General features: G+C 39.8%; 2 protein-coding genes across 2 annotated transcripts in view; one reads left to right on the top strand and one right to left on the bottom strand.

Moving 5' to 3' along the window:
- The window catches only part of LOC140274630 (DLA class I histocompatibility antigen, A9/A9 alpha chain-like), a 424,015-nt gene that overhangs the window by 284,136 nt on the left and 124,264 nt on the right, over positions 1-15,615 (top strand). The window lies entirely within an intron of this gene.
- On the bottom strand, positions 4,553-10,487 carry LOC140274901 (serine/threonine-protein kinase SBK1). The gene is made up of 5 exons (XM_072370286.1): positions 10,230-10,487; positions 6,181-6,325; positions 5,894-6,096; positions 5,505-5,666; positions 4,553-5,358 (listed from the first exon to the last, which is right to left on the bottom strand). Exons 1-5 carry the CDS (start codon positions 10,233-10,235, stop codon positions 4,729-4,731), a joined length of 1,146 nt encoding a protein of 381 aa, XP_072226387.1. The 5' UTR covers positions 10,236-10,487; the 3' UTR covers positions 4,553-4,728.

Here is a 15,615-nt window from a genome sequence, read left to right as displayed (position 1 = left end):
CTACTGAACTGAACAAGATGTTTACATAAAGCTAAATATCTGTTTCATAAATCTGTGTGTTGTGTGGCTCGGGGGGGGGGGGGGGGGGGGTCATTCATTCTTACAAAGCCTGCTACTGCCAATCTCCTTCCCAAACCTAGTAGATCGGTGAGAGTGAATCTGAGTAACCTTGTGATGAATCTGAGCTGGAAGTTTGTAAGTCTAAGATCTTTGGTACAAGCCTAGACTCACCTTTGTAGATATTATTTTTGGGGTCAGTACAGATCTCTTTATGAGATGGAAGACACACGTCCAGGATACACTTGAATGATTCACAAGGGTTTTTTTTTTAGTGATTTGAAACTAAAAAACATCTTCCTCTGAACATGGTCAGGTACAAGGACTGGCCTGAAAATGAGTGAAAAAGCAGCCAATGTCCTCAGGGAGCAAAATACGAAGAAAACAAGGGATGGATCAATACTGTATTTCTTTATTCAAATTCAGTTTAAATAAGATACATTTTGCAGTGAAAGCAGATTGTGCCACAGATGTTAATGGAAATGAGGCAGGGATTGGCTGTGATGCCATGGGTGTAGCTTTAGCTCAGGTTAGTGGCTAAAGATGTTGAGCAGTCAGCCAACATTACGTTTGGTGGTTTAATCCCCCAAATTTCCAGTCCACGTGTTGAAGTGTCCTGAATAAAATGCATTCACTGAAGCTTGTCGTGAAAAGTAAAGTGCTACGTATGGTCATTAAGTAACTGTAACTGCAGTCTATGTAGGTGCATTTGTTGTTCTAATCATGCAAATACCAGCTGCTGCTCGTTCCCACGTTGTGTGGGTGCTCATTTCTCTCTCAAATATCATCTTTATCTTTTACATCCTTGAAATTACATCACACATATAATAGCTCCTTGTCTAGTTGCCAAATATTTTCAGTCCCACTGACTATTACACAGTCCCAGCATACATAAGTCCCGTAATGTTAATGCAACATATCAGGTGAAATGTCAGGGGGGGACTCAGGCTTCCTGCCTGTGTCCCCTTCCCTGTCTCAAACCGGCTTCTCAGTGTCACACAATAACACAACTGTCTCCCCATAACAAGCTCACTAATTCATGAGTTTTGGCTCAGGACGGTTTGTGAAATAACTTTGAGGTGATCATCCTCACAGATTCAAATATGCCTCTTTATTGAGTGAAGAACTGAAACTAGAAGCTGATCAACTATTTGACGCTTATTTGGATAATTTAGACACTTCTCGGACGAATAGGGGTGAGATGAGGACATAGAGCTTAAAGGTCAAAGGTTAGAGTCACCCATGATGACGTTTTAGGGTCAAACACTTTGAGGTGATGATTTACTGTAGATGTGTGTCGGGCTGCGGAACAGCTTGTTAGTAGCATGCTTGTTGGTAGATGTGAGAATTCTGTGTTAGTATCTCTTCATATATGCATCTCCTACTTTTACAAATATACTGCATGTGCCTGTAAACTCAGGCATGTGTTTCTTGTGCATCTTTCCTCAGCAATGAATAAATAATCAAACTCCCATCCTTTTGATTAGTTATGCCACAAATCACAGTCAAAATAAATAAACCTAATTATATAAATCACAAAGATTGAATCACAGCTGATTCAAATCAATGCATCATTAGCAGGCTTGTGTAGAACTTAACAATCTTTTGAAGAGATCTGTTACATCTGACCAGATTTAAACATCCCTGCTGTGAAGTAATAGAGGGCACAAAAGTCTGGGCAATCAGATGCAGTAGACACATAGAGTGCTAGAAGGCCATAACTGGTAAATACAGTTTACAAAACAGTTTAACAGGGTCATACTGTTCGTATTTGCAAATGATCTTCATGTGTTTGACAGTATTTTAGAAAGGATCTCTGTTAAAGTCTGAGCTGTTGCTGTTATTTCGGCTCAGAGGTGATTTCAAACGTTTGGTTTTACAAGCGAGCAACTAATTGGATGTTTTGGTGAAAACGTGCAAATTCATAAGAACTTCCCCTAAGTTTCTATGGAAACGGTGTATGATTGTTCCATAGAAACCAGAGGGGCTGAACAGATAAGGTTTTCCTCATGGTTCCACTTTCTGTATGAGTTTTGCAGACATAAACATACAATAAGAACACTTAGTGTTAATGTTGTAATGTGTCTTTAATTCTGTGCTTGATTTTTATTCCTAAGGTCATCTTAGGTTTGCATGTTGCTTTTCCATCCTGCAGTGGGCTGAGCAGATTCCCCCTGCAGCGGTTCTTTTTTGTTTTTGTCTTCACCTCTCCAGTTTTTATTGGCCTGGGCAGCGGTTCAGCATTCTGTGGTCAGCTAACGCTCCTCCTCTGACCTCACCCACCTCTCTGCTGACTTTCCTTTTTCCACACAAGTGTTAATGATCAAATATTTTCTGGCAAAAGAGTCTTACAGTTGCCGGTTCTGCCACCTTCTTACTCTGAGAAACAGAGGCTGGTGCTTAGGGTGTGAACAAACAAACTTTGCCAAAAGAAATAATAATAAAGTAGATGTCAGTTTCAGCGATGTATTTGGTGGTATAAGGCAAATTCTGTGATGTGGGGGGATCAGCATCCTGGCAATGCTTCCAGGAGCTGTAAATCATGTAAAGCATAACTGAGCTAAATGTTTGTCATGTGTCGGCTTATTGCTCTGCCATAAGAAAATGTGTTCAGTGTGTGACTTGGCCGGACGTTGAAGCCGAGAGGCAGTGATACATTTGGGGTATTGAAAGGTCATAATGTCAAATTTACGAAGGTGGGTCTATTTTTGAAAACACCTGGGGAAGCTCTGCTGCTTGTCCCTGCAGTGTGTGTGTGTCTGTGTGTGATATATTAGCGTTGGAGGATAATCTTACAAGGACATTACTGAGACTTTATGATCGAGCCAGATCGTGTCATTTAAGGTCAACATAATAATTAAAATTGTAAAATTAAAGCTTTGTGAATTCTATTGCACCGAAAAGTCTACTGAATGAACTCCAAATGTTCATACAATAAGTGCATATGCATACATAATGTATTTTATATTGTAGTATTACTGCATCGAAAGCATTAACGATAATACACTGAACACCATGAGAACCATTTGAGCACAATGCTACAACACAGCCAAGAGAAAAGTTATGTTAGCTAAAAGTTTTACACTGACAACAACTTTCAAAGTGGAAAAGTAAGGTTGTTTCTACCATTTTTAAAAATCCTCTAAAGCCAAGTTAGATCACCCACTGTGGTTGTATCTAAACTTGACCCAGACATGTTTATGGCTGGGCATCACTGCAGTGTACGTCCTATTCATGGCCCCCTATGACGTATTACTCTCTCCAAAGTCTAGATCCAAATATAGCTGCAGTGTGCTAAAGACTAAGTATCTTTTACAAGGACATAGCAGCATTAAAGCATAAATAAACAAAAAATAATCCTCAGATCTGCAGCCTGTTTTTATATAGCATTCGATCTGAAATTCAAGATCCATTCATTTGCTGTAACTAATGGTTTGGATTATTCAAAGTGATGGAAACAGCTGTGAGCCTCCCACGGTTTCCAAAACACTGATTTCCCATAAACCATGTAATTTTCATTTAACAAGGGTTTTTTCCAAAGTTTCTTTCCCAACGTTTGAAGAGGTTAAACTTGTGGGCAGCGACTGTTTTCATCAGTGTTACACTCAATTCACCACCTGCCATTTCTGTAGCTTTTGCCCCACAAAACCTGATGGTTCACTCTGAAACATGTAGAGACTGTTTGGGTCTAACAGTACTAATAATGACCAGTTCATGCATGTATCAGAATTGTTTTTGTTTAAATTTATAAATGTTAGTTTTAACAGTCCAAATAAAGGCCAAGTACGTCTTTTTGGTCATCTATAAGGGCATGCACTTGTTAAATCATGATGTGCTGCACACACTTTCTTACTAAGAGTCAAATGAACAAAATGCCAGAAAAGCTTTTAGCTCTTTATAGTGTAAATTTGCACATCTATTGCAGATTCATTGTTGCATAAGAAATTTGGTCAAAACACTTGTGACGAAAGCCCAGAGGAGCCAGATGTTGGCATAACAACCCAGCTGTTCTCATCCCCAGTGCATCAAATACTGCTGCTTTCAAGGCCACAGCATCTTAATTCAGCACAGAAGGTTCCCCGATTTCTCATATGAGGGCTGAAAGAGTAAAAAGCCTAAAGTCCTTGGATTTAGAAATATGAAATCTGAGATCCAGAGTGCAAAACAAAGCAATTCTTTCAGTACAAATGCTCAAAAACTGCATAAGCATCTTCTCGGCTTCAAAATTGAAAACAGCTTTTGAGATCACAACATGCCTACATTTCGCTTATGAGAAGACAGGAGGATGTGAACAGTGTAATCCAAGCCCAATAACATAACATTATGCTCCAAGACCTCAGTGTTGGTTGTACTTTGTTAGGTTTAGGCCTTTAAAAAAAAGCACACAAAACAATGGCTGGGCTGAAATATTGGTAAATCCTCTACATGGTTGCAGGTTAGCATACAAAACAACAGGCAAAAAATTTTTCTTCTCACCATTTCAGCACCTTTTTATTGTGACTCTTCTGCTTGTACATTCTTGAAATATGGACAAATATACGTGTTCCATTTTTTTCTTGTAGATTTAGGCTGAAATATATTCTTCTGTACTAAAACCTAGAAAAAATACATACCATCATATAGTTTTATCTGCAGCCAACAGTCTCTTTCTGCTTGATAAATTGTCTTTGCTCATCGCTCTCCTCTCCCCTCCATCTCTTTCATGCATCTGATTGCACCCTTCCCACTACTCTTCTTCCTCTCCTCATCCAGCCTCATCCTCTCCTTCTCCATCATCCAGTCCGCTCCGAGGTAACTCAACGCATCCTCGGGTCGTCCACGAAGCTGTGGCCTCGGGTTGAGGAGTGTTTGGAAGAAGGAGCAGGCTAACTGGGTGAAGCAAGCGAACTGAGGTGCAGTGGGAGTTTGGTCCTTCTGTCCTGTTTTGTTTAAATCGGTGGCACCCTGTGTGCTCTCTGTTTGTGGCTCTGCCCACACGTCCAGTTCATCATTGGGGCCTTTAGCTTGGTCAAACCATTCTTGATATTTCAGGTATGCGCGACAGTCGCTGGCTGACTCAGCCCAGGGGTGACTGCCGGTGAGCATGGCGTACGTCAGGATGCCCAGTGCCCAGCTGTCTGTACTCGGATCCACAGACACCCAAATTCTCTTCTTCTTCTTTTCCTCATCCTCTTTAAAGCCACCATTCCCATCATTGATGCTGCTCCAGCTGTCCTCATTTTCTCGTGCAATCTCAGCCTCAGGAGTGCAGTAAGGGGAGCTGTACCAGACCTCTGGGATCCTGGTTCCCTTTGCCTTCACCTGTGGTACATATCAATTTATGTTGCATTTTCAGTCAAGGTAGTCTCAGCATTGTCAACAGACATACCAAACAATGCTAGATTTAAGTATAGGCTACTTAGAAATACCATCATTTGACCGTTGAGTGAACATATTGTTGTACTGACCATGCCGAAGTCTCCTAGTTTGACCCATCGGCAGGCGGAGTCGCACAGGAAGACGTTTTCTGGTTTGAGATCTCTGTGGACAAAACCAAGGGAGTGCAGGTGGGACAAAGCGCCACACAGCTGGGACACCACCCGCTGACAACAGTCCTCCTCCATTCCCACCTGGAGAACAAGAATCAGACAGGAATCTGTTTAAATGTCAACAGCTGGCACAGTTCTTCATTTCTCTCTCATTTATATTTGCTGCAATCTCTTTATGTTCAAGTCATTTTCTGACTGCTGACCGGATCCAAGACGTCTCATTGGTTATTCTTCAGTCTTTATAATTCCTATGTGTCCTGAATACATCATTCAGGTCACATAATACCTCAGTTTGAGTATCTCTGTACCTCGGGCATGATGACGTCGAAGAGGTCACCAAAGAGGCTAGCTTGCTGAGCGAAGATGTAGTGTGAAGGTGTGGTGTAGGCGATTCCCAGAGCTCTGGTCAGTGATGGGTGGGTGCAGAACGACAGAGAGAGGTTGTACTCTTTCAGGAAAGAGAAAAGCGAGGTGGACTCACGAGGGAAGATCTTCAAAGCCATTGGAGTACCTGGAGAATCCGAGGGAAAGATGATAAGTCATGTGTTTTCTGACCTCTTGCAGCTGTAATTATTTTGTAATCCAACTTCCTCACCTCTCTTCTTGTGAACAGCCAGCATGACTTTTCCATACGAGCCTTCACCCAGTAGCTTTATGACCTGGAAGATCTCCGATGTGTCCATTTCTGTCAGCGACTGAGCCGTCAGATGGCACATCTCATCCAGAAGCTTTGTGGCAGCCTGGACACACAAACACAGAGTACTGGAGTTAAATGACTGCGGTTCCACCTTGTTCTAGCTGCCCTACAAATATTGAGCTGTTTTTAAACTTACGGCTGCTCGAAATAGGACACACTTGATGTTATGGCTCCCTGCAAATGTGTCTGACAAAGGACAAGAGCAGTATCTGATCAAGACACCTCAGCAAATGAAGCACACAGAATCAGTCCATGTGCCTCTCTCTTACCTCGAGCTCCATCACTGGATGAAAATAAACTCTGTCTGGAACTTCTCATGTGGTTCTGTTTAATTTTATGGTTCATTACTTAAATAATTCTATCCCTCATCTGATATGAGTTGTGTAGTTTTTGCATTTTTTAGCTTCCTCTGGCTCAAAGAAATCTCCGGTTAAGCAACAGCCTGTGAAATCGTCTTACAGAGGAAATAACCTAAATGATAAAGAGTAAATTTTGGTCTTTTTGATGTTTTAAGGCACTAACCACCAAACTATGACATCACAGCTAGGGCAAACTGTAATAGTCAGCTAAGATTTGTTCCGGTCTTCCCTTTATGCTTTTATTTGATGTCACTTAATTCCTGTTTCTCCCTCATTTCCAGAGTGCTTTAACCACATGTGAGTCTTGTTTTTGGAAATTTAAAAAAAGATCAAACAGCAGAGTGTCCAGTTGTATTTATGCATGCAGGCTATTAAAAGGCCACTCGCATAATATTGGTAGGTGTACGTGTTCAAAGTAGCAGGAAGGGGGATAAAGATAAAAACGTCTCAGTACCAGCTTCTGTGTTACTAAATCTTCTCCACTCCTGCCTCAAACAGTATGTTTGTGTATCCTTTGTGGTTCGGGCATCTGTTAAACTGTTGTTTTTTGCTGAATTCACAGCAGCTGCATCTGCTCACATGCGAGGCCTGTGCGGCATAAATTTCACCATTTGCACCAGCCGGCACGAGTGCACTGGGTCCCTCTGTGGCAGAAAATATTTGTGAGAAACACACTGTGTTCACCAACTGGATCCAGTTAATCCCATTAAGAAAATAATTTAAAAGATCTGTAAATCTGTTTGCTTGTAAAGGTAAAGTGAGGCCAACTCAAAGTGTCATGTGCAGGAAAGCATGGGTTTGCACATGTAGATTAGGGCGACCATGAATGTGACATCAAAAGGAGCATATTGTCATGGTCCTTGGAGTTTTGTGTTATGGTTTCTTCCTGTTTCATCTTATAGCCCCTTTCCCTTGTTTATTCTCTTGAGTTTAGTGTGTAACACCTGGTTTCCTTGCTGATTAACTCTCACCTGTTTCCAACCCCCTTGTCCCTCCTTTCTGCATTTATACTTCTGGTTTTCAGCTGTTCCTTGGTCAGCTCAGATAAATAAAACTGCACCTGCTCTGCTTGTACTTTGCCATTAATATAGATTTAAAATGATTGAGCTCTTAAGGTTTCGACCAGAGTTTCATTACACTTGAATACTGCTTCTCACATGTAAGTAGAAATGACTAAATACGTTTAAGATGTGGTGTTTTAAGTCCTCTGCATGAGAGACATCTCATTTTCTTGGCATTCTTTGTGGATGCACTATGTTGGCTGAAACAGTTTATTATAAATGATCAGGTGTCACATGTCCAATGCAACCATGACATGATCAGGACTCAACGGCAGGGTACTGATACTGCTCTGAATGATTGCTTTTCTCTTCCACATTGAATCGCTTGTAGGTTTTCAGGAATGTAACACAACACTTACGGTGATGATTGTCGTCATGGTGACGCTGACAACATGTATCCAGTGGTATAAACAAGCCTTTTAATAGCTTCATAAAATCCTGGCGCACACATGCTGATCTTTCTTTTGTCTGTTGATGTTTCCACCACAGCTAACCCACCCCCGGGGCCGGGGCTGAGATTAGGTGTCATCGTATAGATCCAAACAGGCTGTAATTACATGTTTCTGTTGTAAATTGTAAATAACCTCTGAACAACCCTTGCAAAAGAAATTAACTCCAAATGAGTTAAGTCGCACCTGAATTGTCTTTCCTGTGATTTCATTGGAAAACACTGATATCTATGCTGCTGTTGTAGCAGGAGTGCACATGTGATAAGTGAGTAAATATACTGTATGAAGCAGTCGTCCAAGTGCAAACTGAACTCTAAATGTCTGTGTCATGCCCTGATTACTGAGTAATTCTGGGTGGGAGTTTTTAATAGCAGGGCCATCTTTAAATTTACTTTATACATAGTTTGAGACCTATAATAAAGCTATTTGATGCTTTTTATAATCAATGTTTATTTAATTTGGAGGTAATCGTGACTAAAATAGCTGCGACTATTTAAATAAGGCTGCTGATGTGTGATTTTCCTCAAAATGTGTGAATTTCAGGAGAATAACAAAGTTCAGGAAGCAGTGAATGAAGATTCCTGCTGAGATATGTGGAAGAATGAAAGCATTTCTTACAATGTGAGTAAAATCCAAAGAGAATGCAGTGAAAGGAATCGGGGTTTAGGAGGGTGTTCAGTGAGCAGCATAGCTGACGTGCTCAGAGTTGGTCAGATTCAGGCGAGTGTAAGAGGAGGAGGCACCAGTCCCAGCTGGATCACACAAACTCTCCAACAGCATTTCAGCTGCTCACATAAGACACGCAATGTTGGAAGGGACTGGTGTGTTTGTGATTAATGATCTGATTCTCTACAAGGGATGAATCTCTGCAGACCACAAACAGCAGAGTGATGAATGACGAGAGGTTTCACTGCTCAGGTGTTTCTGAACACACACACTTGTCAGTGACAGCACACATAAAGAAGTCAACCTATTGTAGCTTTAAAAAGCTGTTCAGCAAGGTAAATAACATTTTCTGCTTTAGTTAAAACACTCTGTGATGTATAATCAGTCTGAACTTCTGCAGTCACTCCTCATGTTATCATACTCATGAAAATGAAGAAAAACAACAAAATATAAATGATTTCTGGAAATAGTTACTATTTACAAAAAATAGCAGCTTCTGCCAAAGTTATTCACATCTATTATTTAGCTAATTATTTTTAACCATTATTAATTTACCATCAAACCCATAATTTGGGGGTTTCTTAAGGGGTTTCTCTAAAATCTTGCAGAAATTGCTCTAAAATGCAAACCAAACAGCTCAACAGTTTTCATCCACAAGCTGCTGGACTGTTAAATCTGCTCAACTAACCTGAACTGTCCACTATTGTTTTAACATGGCTGTATAACTACTGCGCTGAGTGTTCTATGGAGCTCCACAAGACTATTCTCTTTCGATTCTGGTATAAACCTATATGACAATAAAATTTAATTTGATTTTGATTTAATCTACAATATCAAAAGACAAGATTGTACAATTGGTGAGTGTTGGAAAAAAATCAACAATGGCATGATATTCACTAGTACTAGGTGCCTAATACTGTTGCAACCTGCAGATGTTACATTTATATGCTTTAAAAATAACTCATTACAGAAGGTTATAGTGTGAGAAAATGCATTAATGCCTTTAAAACACCATTCAAATGTGCATAAAAATGCAATATACTCAATATAGATCAAATATTATCTGTGTGTTTCATTACTTTTCAACAAATTATTAATTCTGATTGGAAAAAAAAATCAGTTCACCTAATTTACAGGAGTCTTACTTTCTTCTATTACAGCTTAAGTCACGTCCACCATGCGGCGAGATTTATTTGATTGTCCAGATGTGACAAATCTGTCCACTAAAACCTCTTTCCAGACTCATTTCACTGTTTCTGAATGTGATGTGGGAAATATATCAACTATATATATCCTGAATATCAACAAGCATTATTTTTGTTAAATGGGTGAAATGTCCCTTTAGCCTTTAAAAACATTTTCCATGTCGGTTTAAGAGCAGCGAAAGAATCCCTGCTCCAGCTCTCACTTACTGTCATTTTGCTGCAGTTCAGCGTTGTTGCTCCTTGGTTAGAAAGCTGTCTGACATAAATCACAAAATTGCTTTTCCCTGAGCAGGTGCACCAGTCAGGAAATCCTCTTCTCTGTATCTTCTTTCAACCTGCAGAAGACGACTATCTCACTCTGCTACAGTCAGGGTCTGGATGCAGTCTGCAACAATCCGGACTGTCTGTCTGGTTCATCGGAGGTTTTCACATCTTCTTCAGCTGGAACTTTTATCTCAAAGGGATCCGTCCTCACCTCCTCTTCTCCCCCCCGTCCTCCCTCAGCTGCTGCACGTAGGGCGGATCCTGAAGGGTGTCATGCATCTTTGTTTGGGTTTGTATGCAATTGAGAGTGTTTCCTCCTTCCCTCCACGGGTTGGGGATCAGTTTCTAGTTGTCTTTAACAGATGTGAGGCATTCATGCATTTTTTCAGTTTTATTTTTTCAGGAACCAAAATAGAATAATCCAAGCTTCACTTTTGTGTTTTGGCAGTTGGGCTGCACAGTGGGGGTGTTTGCATGTTCTCCCCGTGCACGTGAGTTCTCTCCACGTACCCCGGCTGACTCCAAATGGTCCCCTAGCAATGGATAGAAATGTGCATAGTTGTCCCTGTGATAAACTGGCGACCTGTCCAAGGTGCATCCCAGAGTTTGTACAAGGGCGGCCTGGATAACCTCCGTTATATTTTGACCCTGAACTGAATCCATTGAATGGATAGTTTTGGAAGTTGATATTAGTTTACAAGCTGAAAAATCATGAACATACATCTGTTTTACATGCCAGCTTTATCACATTCAGCAGCACGTAAAAAAAGAACAAATGGATCTATTTGTTTTCTTAAAGTCTGCTGTCACTGATCACTGTTTTTTCCCTTATAAATAAATGTATGATAATAACTTACAACATCAAAAATCTCCTTTTCCTTGGTTTCCAGAAATGTCTCCAACACAAAGAAGATATCCATAAACCAGAAAAAAATTCATGTCCACCTGCATGAATACAATGAAACTTCTTTTTTACATTTTGCTTCGACACTGAGCTGCAGCACACAGCGATCGTTCACTTAGTGATAAGTCTTTTATTTGAAAGTATAATTACTAAAAATAGTATCATAAATTGTTTATATTCTCAGGATTTATGTCAAATGTTGGTGCATTTAATCCAGAATGAGCTGATTCAAAATACAGTGGCTCTGTTATGTGTTAATGCATTTAGCAGATGCTTTTATCCAAAGCAACTTGCAGATTGGGTAAGGGGGTCTTGGCTAAGGACCCCTACTGGAGAAGGTACCTTTCATGCAGGGGATTTGAACCCAGATCTCCCACATGAAAGGTGGCAATTGTTATTCAGCCTTTGAGTGTCGAGCTGTACTCTTTTGCATATATATCACAAAAAGTGGCTGATCTGAAGCATAATCAGCAGCTCTTCCGTGCTTCATCAGTTTTTCTCTGCATCCAGTCTGGTTGTAAACTGCAGTAAACGGTGTCCTCTGTCAACAGAAAAACACGTATCATGAAAATCTATAAAGAGCTAAAAGTAAAACTCAAAGCATTGTTTTTAATCTGCTGCATAGGTTGTTCTCAAATGGAAATGTCTTGTCGTTTGTTTTTAGCTGTTGATCTTTCAGTCAGCAGATCATACCACATCAATCTGCACACTCAAACATCTATGAATCTCCATCTCTCACTCAGTGTCCCGGCGAGGGATTTTCCTCTAACACCCAGACCTCCTGTGGTTTGCAAATCCCACTCTCAGCTGCCACCAATCACCACAGTCCACACATACTGTACACATCTTACCCTGGAGGTCGGCATTAGTTACAACGAAAGTCTGTCTGAGTGTGAGATCATCGGTCTGAGAACACATGTCAACACGCAGACATTATGCAAGCCACTGTTACTTTAGTTCACTCATTCAGTTCGCAGCTGAACAGCGGTGTTCATCCCACTCGTGTCACTCAGCTATGTGCAGATGCTGTTTACCTCAGCACTTTACAAATGTTTGCTTTAAGTTTGACAGTAATGGTTCATGTCATTTGTACTGCTAGAAGAATTTTTACAGCACAGTTCTTGCTGTCAACTTGTTATTACGGAACTATAAACACTGTATTTTATGGATATGTCACTTCCCAATGATTCATCGCCACAGTACATCAAGTTTAGAATAAACATAAACTTGAAGTTCCAGTGTGCAAAAATGTATCTTTTCATTAAAGTAGAAACCTGTAAAAATAAGAATAACTGTATATTATGTCTAATGACACCGTGGATTGTTTAACTGCGAAGATATTTTACTACAAGTAACCAGAAGGGACAAAGCAAACATTGCTGCTAAAGTAGGCCTCTCACGTTTTTTTTTGCTATTTATTGCAGCTAATGCAGATTAGGACTATTCATTTGGTTGCAACTTGTGCCACTAGATGTCGCTACAACCTGCACACTGGACCTTTAAGTTTGAAGAAAAGTAAAGATAAACTACAGAGTTTAGCATCTTACAGAAAAGCATGTTATTTATCACCCAAACATACATCATCAACATAAAATGTGGCTTCAAAATCACTGCCCTGTGTTGCTGGAGGTGTGTCCACTGAGGAAGCTGGCAGACACGTCAGCTTAATGAGCTACACTATCAGAGTGGAGCTTATTTTAACCGGACCTGACCTATACTTACTCCCCTAACTTCAGCTCTACGAGTAGTTGTGCAGCCCTTGAACATCCATTGAACATTAACAAGCCACGTATGCTCTTTAAAACTCAAACAGTAAACACATGCACATACTGTCTCCTAACAACTGCAGAGCAGCATCATTAACTTGGCCCTTTAATCCACCTAGCATATATCTAATTCTCGGAGTTGACGCGTAACCTCTTCAACATCTGCACTCCCACATTTAAACTTTTCACAAATTCCGGGGAAAACGCGGGATACTAAGCTAGATGGCACCACAGATAAGAGACTGGCTAATGCTTTGTGGTGGGGCTACGTAAAACAGGACAGTGTTGGGGGGGCAGAGTCACTCATCTAAAACACATAACACAGGATTTTAGACTCATCCAAAAAATCCAGAAAAAGGAAAATTGTTTTAAAAAAGGATCCTTGGCTTCACAGTTAATAAGAAGTAGAATGAGAGGTCTACTTTTTTTTTTAAATGTGCAATTTTTTTACACATGACGCACTCATTTGACTTCATTCTAATACCTAACAATTCAATTCAATTCAATTTTATTTATATAGCGCCAGATTACAACAATTGTCATCTCAAGGCACTTAAGTAATATAGTCCAATTCAAGCCAATTGGAATTCAATTCATTGTAATCATAATCCAATTAATTCATATAGAGCCAATTCAAAAATTAATATCCTAGCTAAGGAAACCAACAGATTGCATCGAAACTTGTCTTCAGTCCAATCTCCCGTCCTGAGCATGCCTGTGGCGACTGTGGAAAGGAACGACTCCCTTTTAACAGGAAGAAACCTCTGGCAGAACCAGACTCAGGAAGGGTGGCCATCCGACTCGACCAGATCAGCTGTGTATCATTCTACACTTTATTCTTCACATATGTTGAGCTGTATGCCTACCATCAGGCTAATTGCTCATATTTCCTGGTTGGGGTAGCCAACTTTAAACTGTGTAAGAGACATAACCAACTATTGGATGTTTGCTGAATCTGCAACTGCAAGCTTCCAGTTTCACAACAAAGTCAGTCCATTGTCAAATGAACATTGCCAACTGCCATCGGTTTAAGTTTTCTCTTTTCACGATAGGCTGATTGGAGTCAACCAGCTGAATGTTATCAATGTTAGGCCATCATGAAGCAGTCACATGAACATTTCACTCTAAGACTTTATTAATGATTTTAAATATACAAAAACTAGACATAAAAATGTATAAATAGCACTATATAGGTCAATATTGCATGACAATACATTATAATTAATATTATTAAATATTACATAATACAATATCCATAGAAAAAAGTGGGATGCCTGCATCCCAAACTAAACAGGTTCAAATACATATAAAAATATCATAAATAGCATTGCAAATAGAATAAAAATAATAATAATAATAGTCATAAAAAAAAAGTTGTTCCACAATGTTTTCATGACATTAAGCTCATCGAGCCAATCAACAATTAGCAGGCACTGTGAGTGTAAACAGTCTCAGGGGAAGTAAAGGTAACAGGTGACAGTACCTCAGTACAGTGCATCAGTACATTTCAAAAGGCTACATGAAAAATGTGGCATACACTTTTCGTCTCAAACACACAAGACAAGCCTACATTCTGCTTTTTTTTTTCTTTATGACAACCTGCTGAAAGAGAAATCTTTTGTAAACAGTGTAGCAAATTATCTCCAAAATGCATTGGGTGCATCTGATCAGACAGTAAACTAAAACTGAAACTCATGCTAGTCACTTTAAAATGTTGTATACTTGATCTACCTACAGTGAAGCTTTAAGTCACATGCCATAAAACTTGGCAACCAACGTCACAGTGTAATCCAACAGATGCTTTTTGCACTGCTTGCACAACCCATGTTCAAAATCCAATGTGATGTTATGAGAAGGTGCATGAATAGCACACCAATTCAGGCACACTTTTGCATTTCATTTAAACAAACTAAAAACCATTTTATGTGCTTAAAATTAGTCTCCAAATAGTTAGGGTTCAGGTAGAGGGTAGGGTGTGATCCTGTCATTCCACACACAATAAAATGACCAATAGAGATCTGTAATCATAGCATGTGGAATGACTTGGCATGTTATTAATTTGCTATTTCATGACACCAGCCTGCAGAGTCTCATTCATTCAGAGTGCAATGACATGCGGAAACGCAATATGCGTTGTAATGATAGGACTTGGCACATTAACCTTTTGCTATTTTCATGTAACCAGGCTGCAAAGAGGGAATCATACAGAAATAAACTCCTACTGGATGCTAAGAAGTGCTACAATGAAAATATTAATTGCATGTGAAACGTGGTACATCCTTAAAAAGAAAAAGTACCAAAAGAGAAATGAACATGCAGCTTTTTTACAGTAATGTTCCCCAATATTTTTGCCCCTGTTATGTGTGGTTTCAGTGCCTATAGGTACTTCTGCAAATCTAGCATTTATGCTAGTTAATGGGTGTTTAAATATGAACACAGTGCTGAGAAAATTATGATTCCAACATAATATGTGCAGACAGAAAACAACATTTTAAGTTGTTGTAACGACTATAACAATGCCGAAGTCACACTGTCGAACGTTATATTGCCAAGCTCTGTACAATTCAGGTTAGCTTCACAATCTTAATTTAGCATATTAGCATGCTAACTGGCTAATTAGCACAAAACACAAAGTTTTGTTACCCGGTGAATAACAGCT

This window comes from Leuresthes tenuis, unplaced genomic scaffold (assembly GCF_036924035.1).
Source record: "Leuresthes tenuis unplaced genomic scaffold, fLeuTen1.0.hap1 SCAF_18, whole genome shotgun sequence".
Lineage (NCBI taxonomy): Eukaryota > Metazoa > Chordata > Actinopteri > Atheriniformes > Atherinopsidae > Leuresthes > Leuresthes tenuis.
The sequence above is the reverse complement of the archived record's forward strand: the minus strand, read 5'-3'. Positions and strand labels throughout refer to the sequence as shown.

What these genes read in the sequence shown, in the direction of transcription:
- LOC140274901 (XM_072370286.1), bottom strand. An exon ending in GGCTGTTCACAAGAAGAGAG is followed by an intron (nt 6,097 to 6,180) that starts GTGAGGAAGTTG and finishes CGGATTCTCCAG; the next exon opens with GTACTCCAATGGCTTTGAAG. An exon ending in TCGACGTCATCATGCCCGAG is followed by an intron (nt 5,667 to 5,893) that starts GTACAGAGATAC and finishes CTTGTTCTCCAG; the next exon opens with GTGGGAATGGAGGAGGACTG.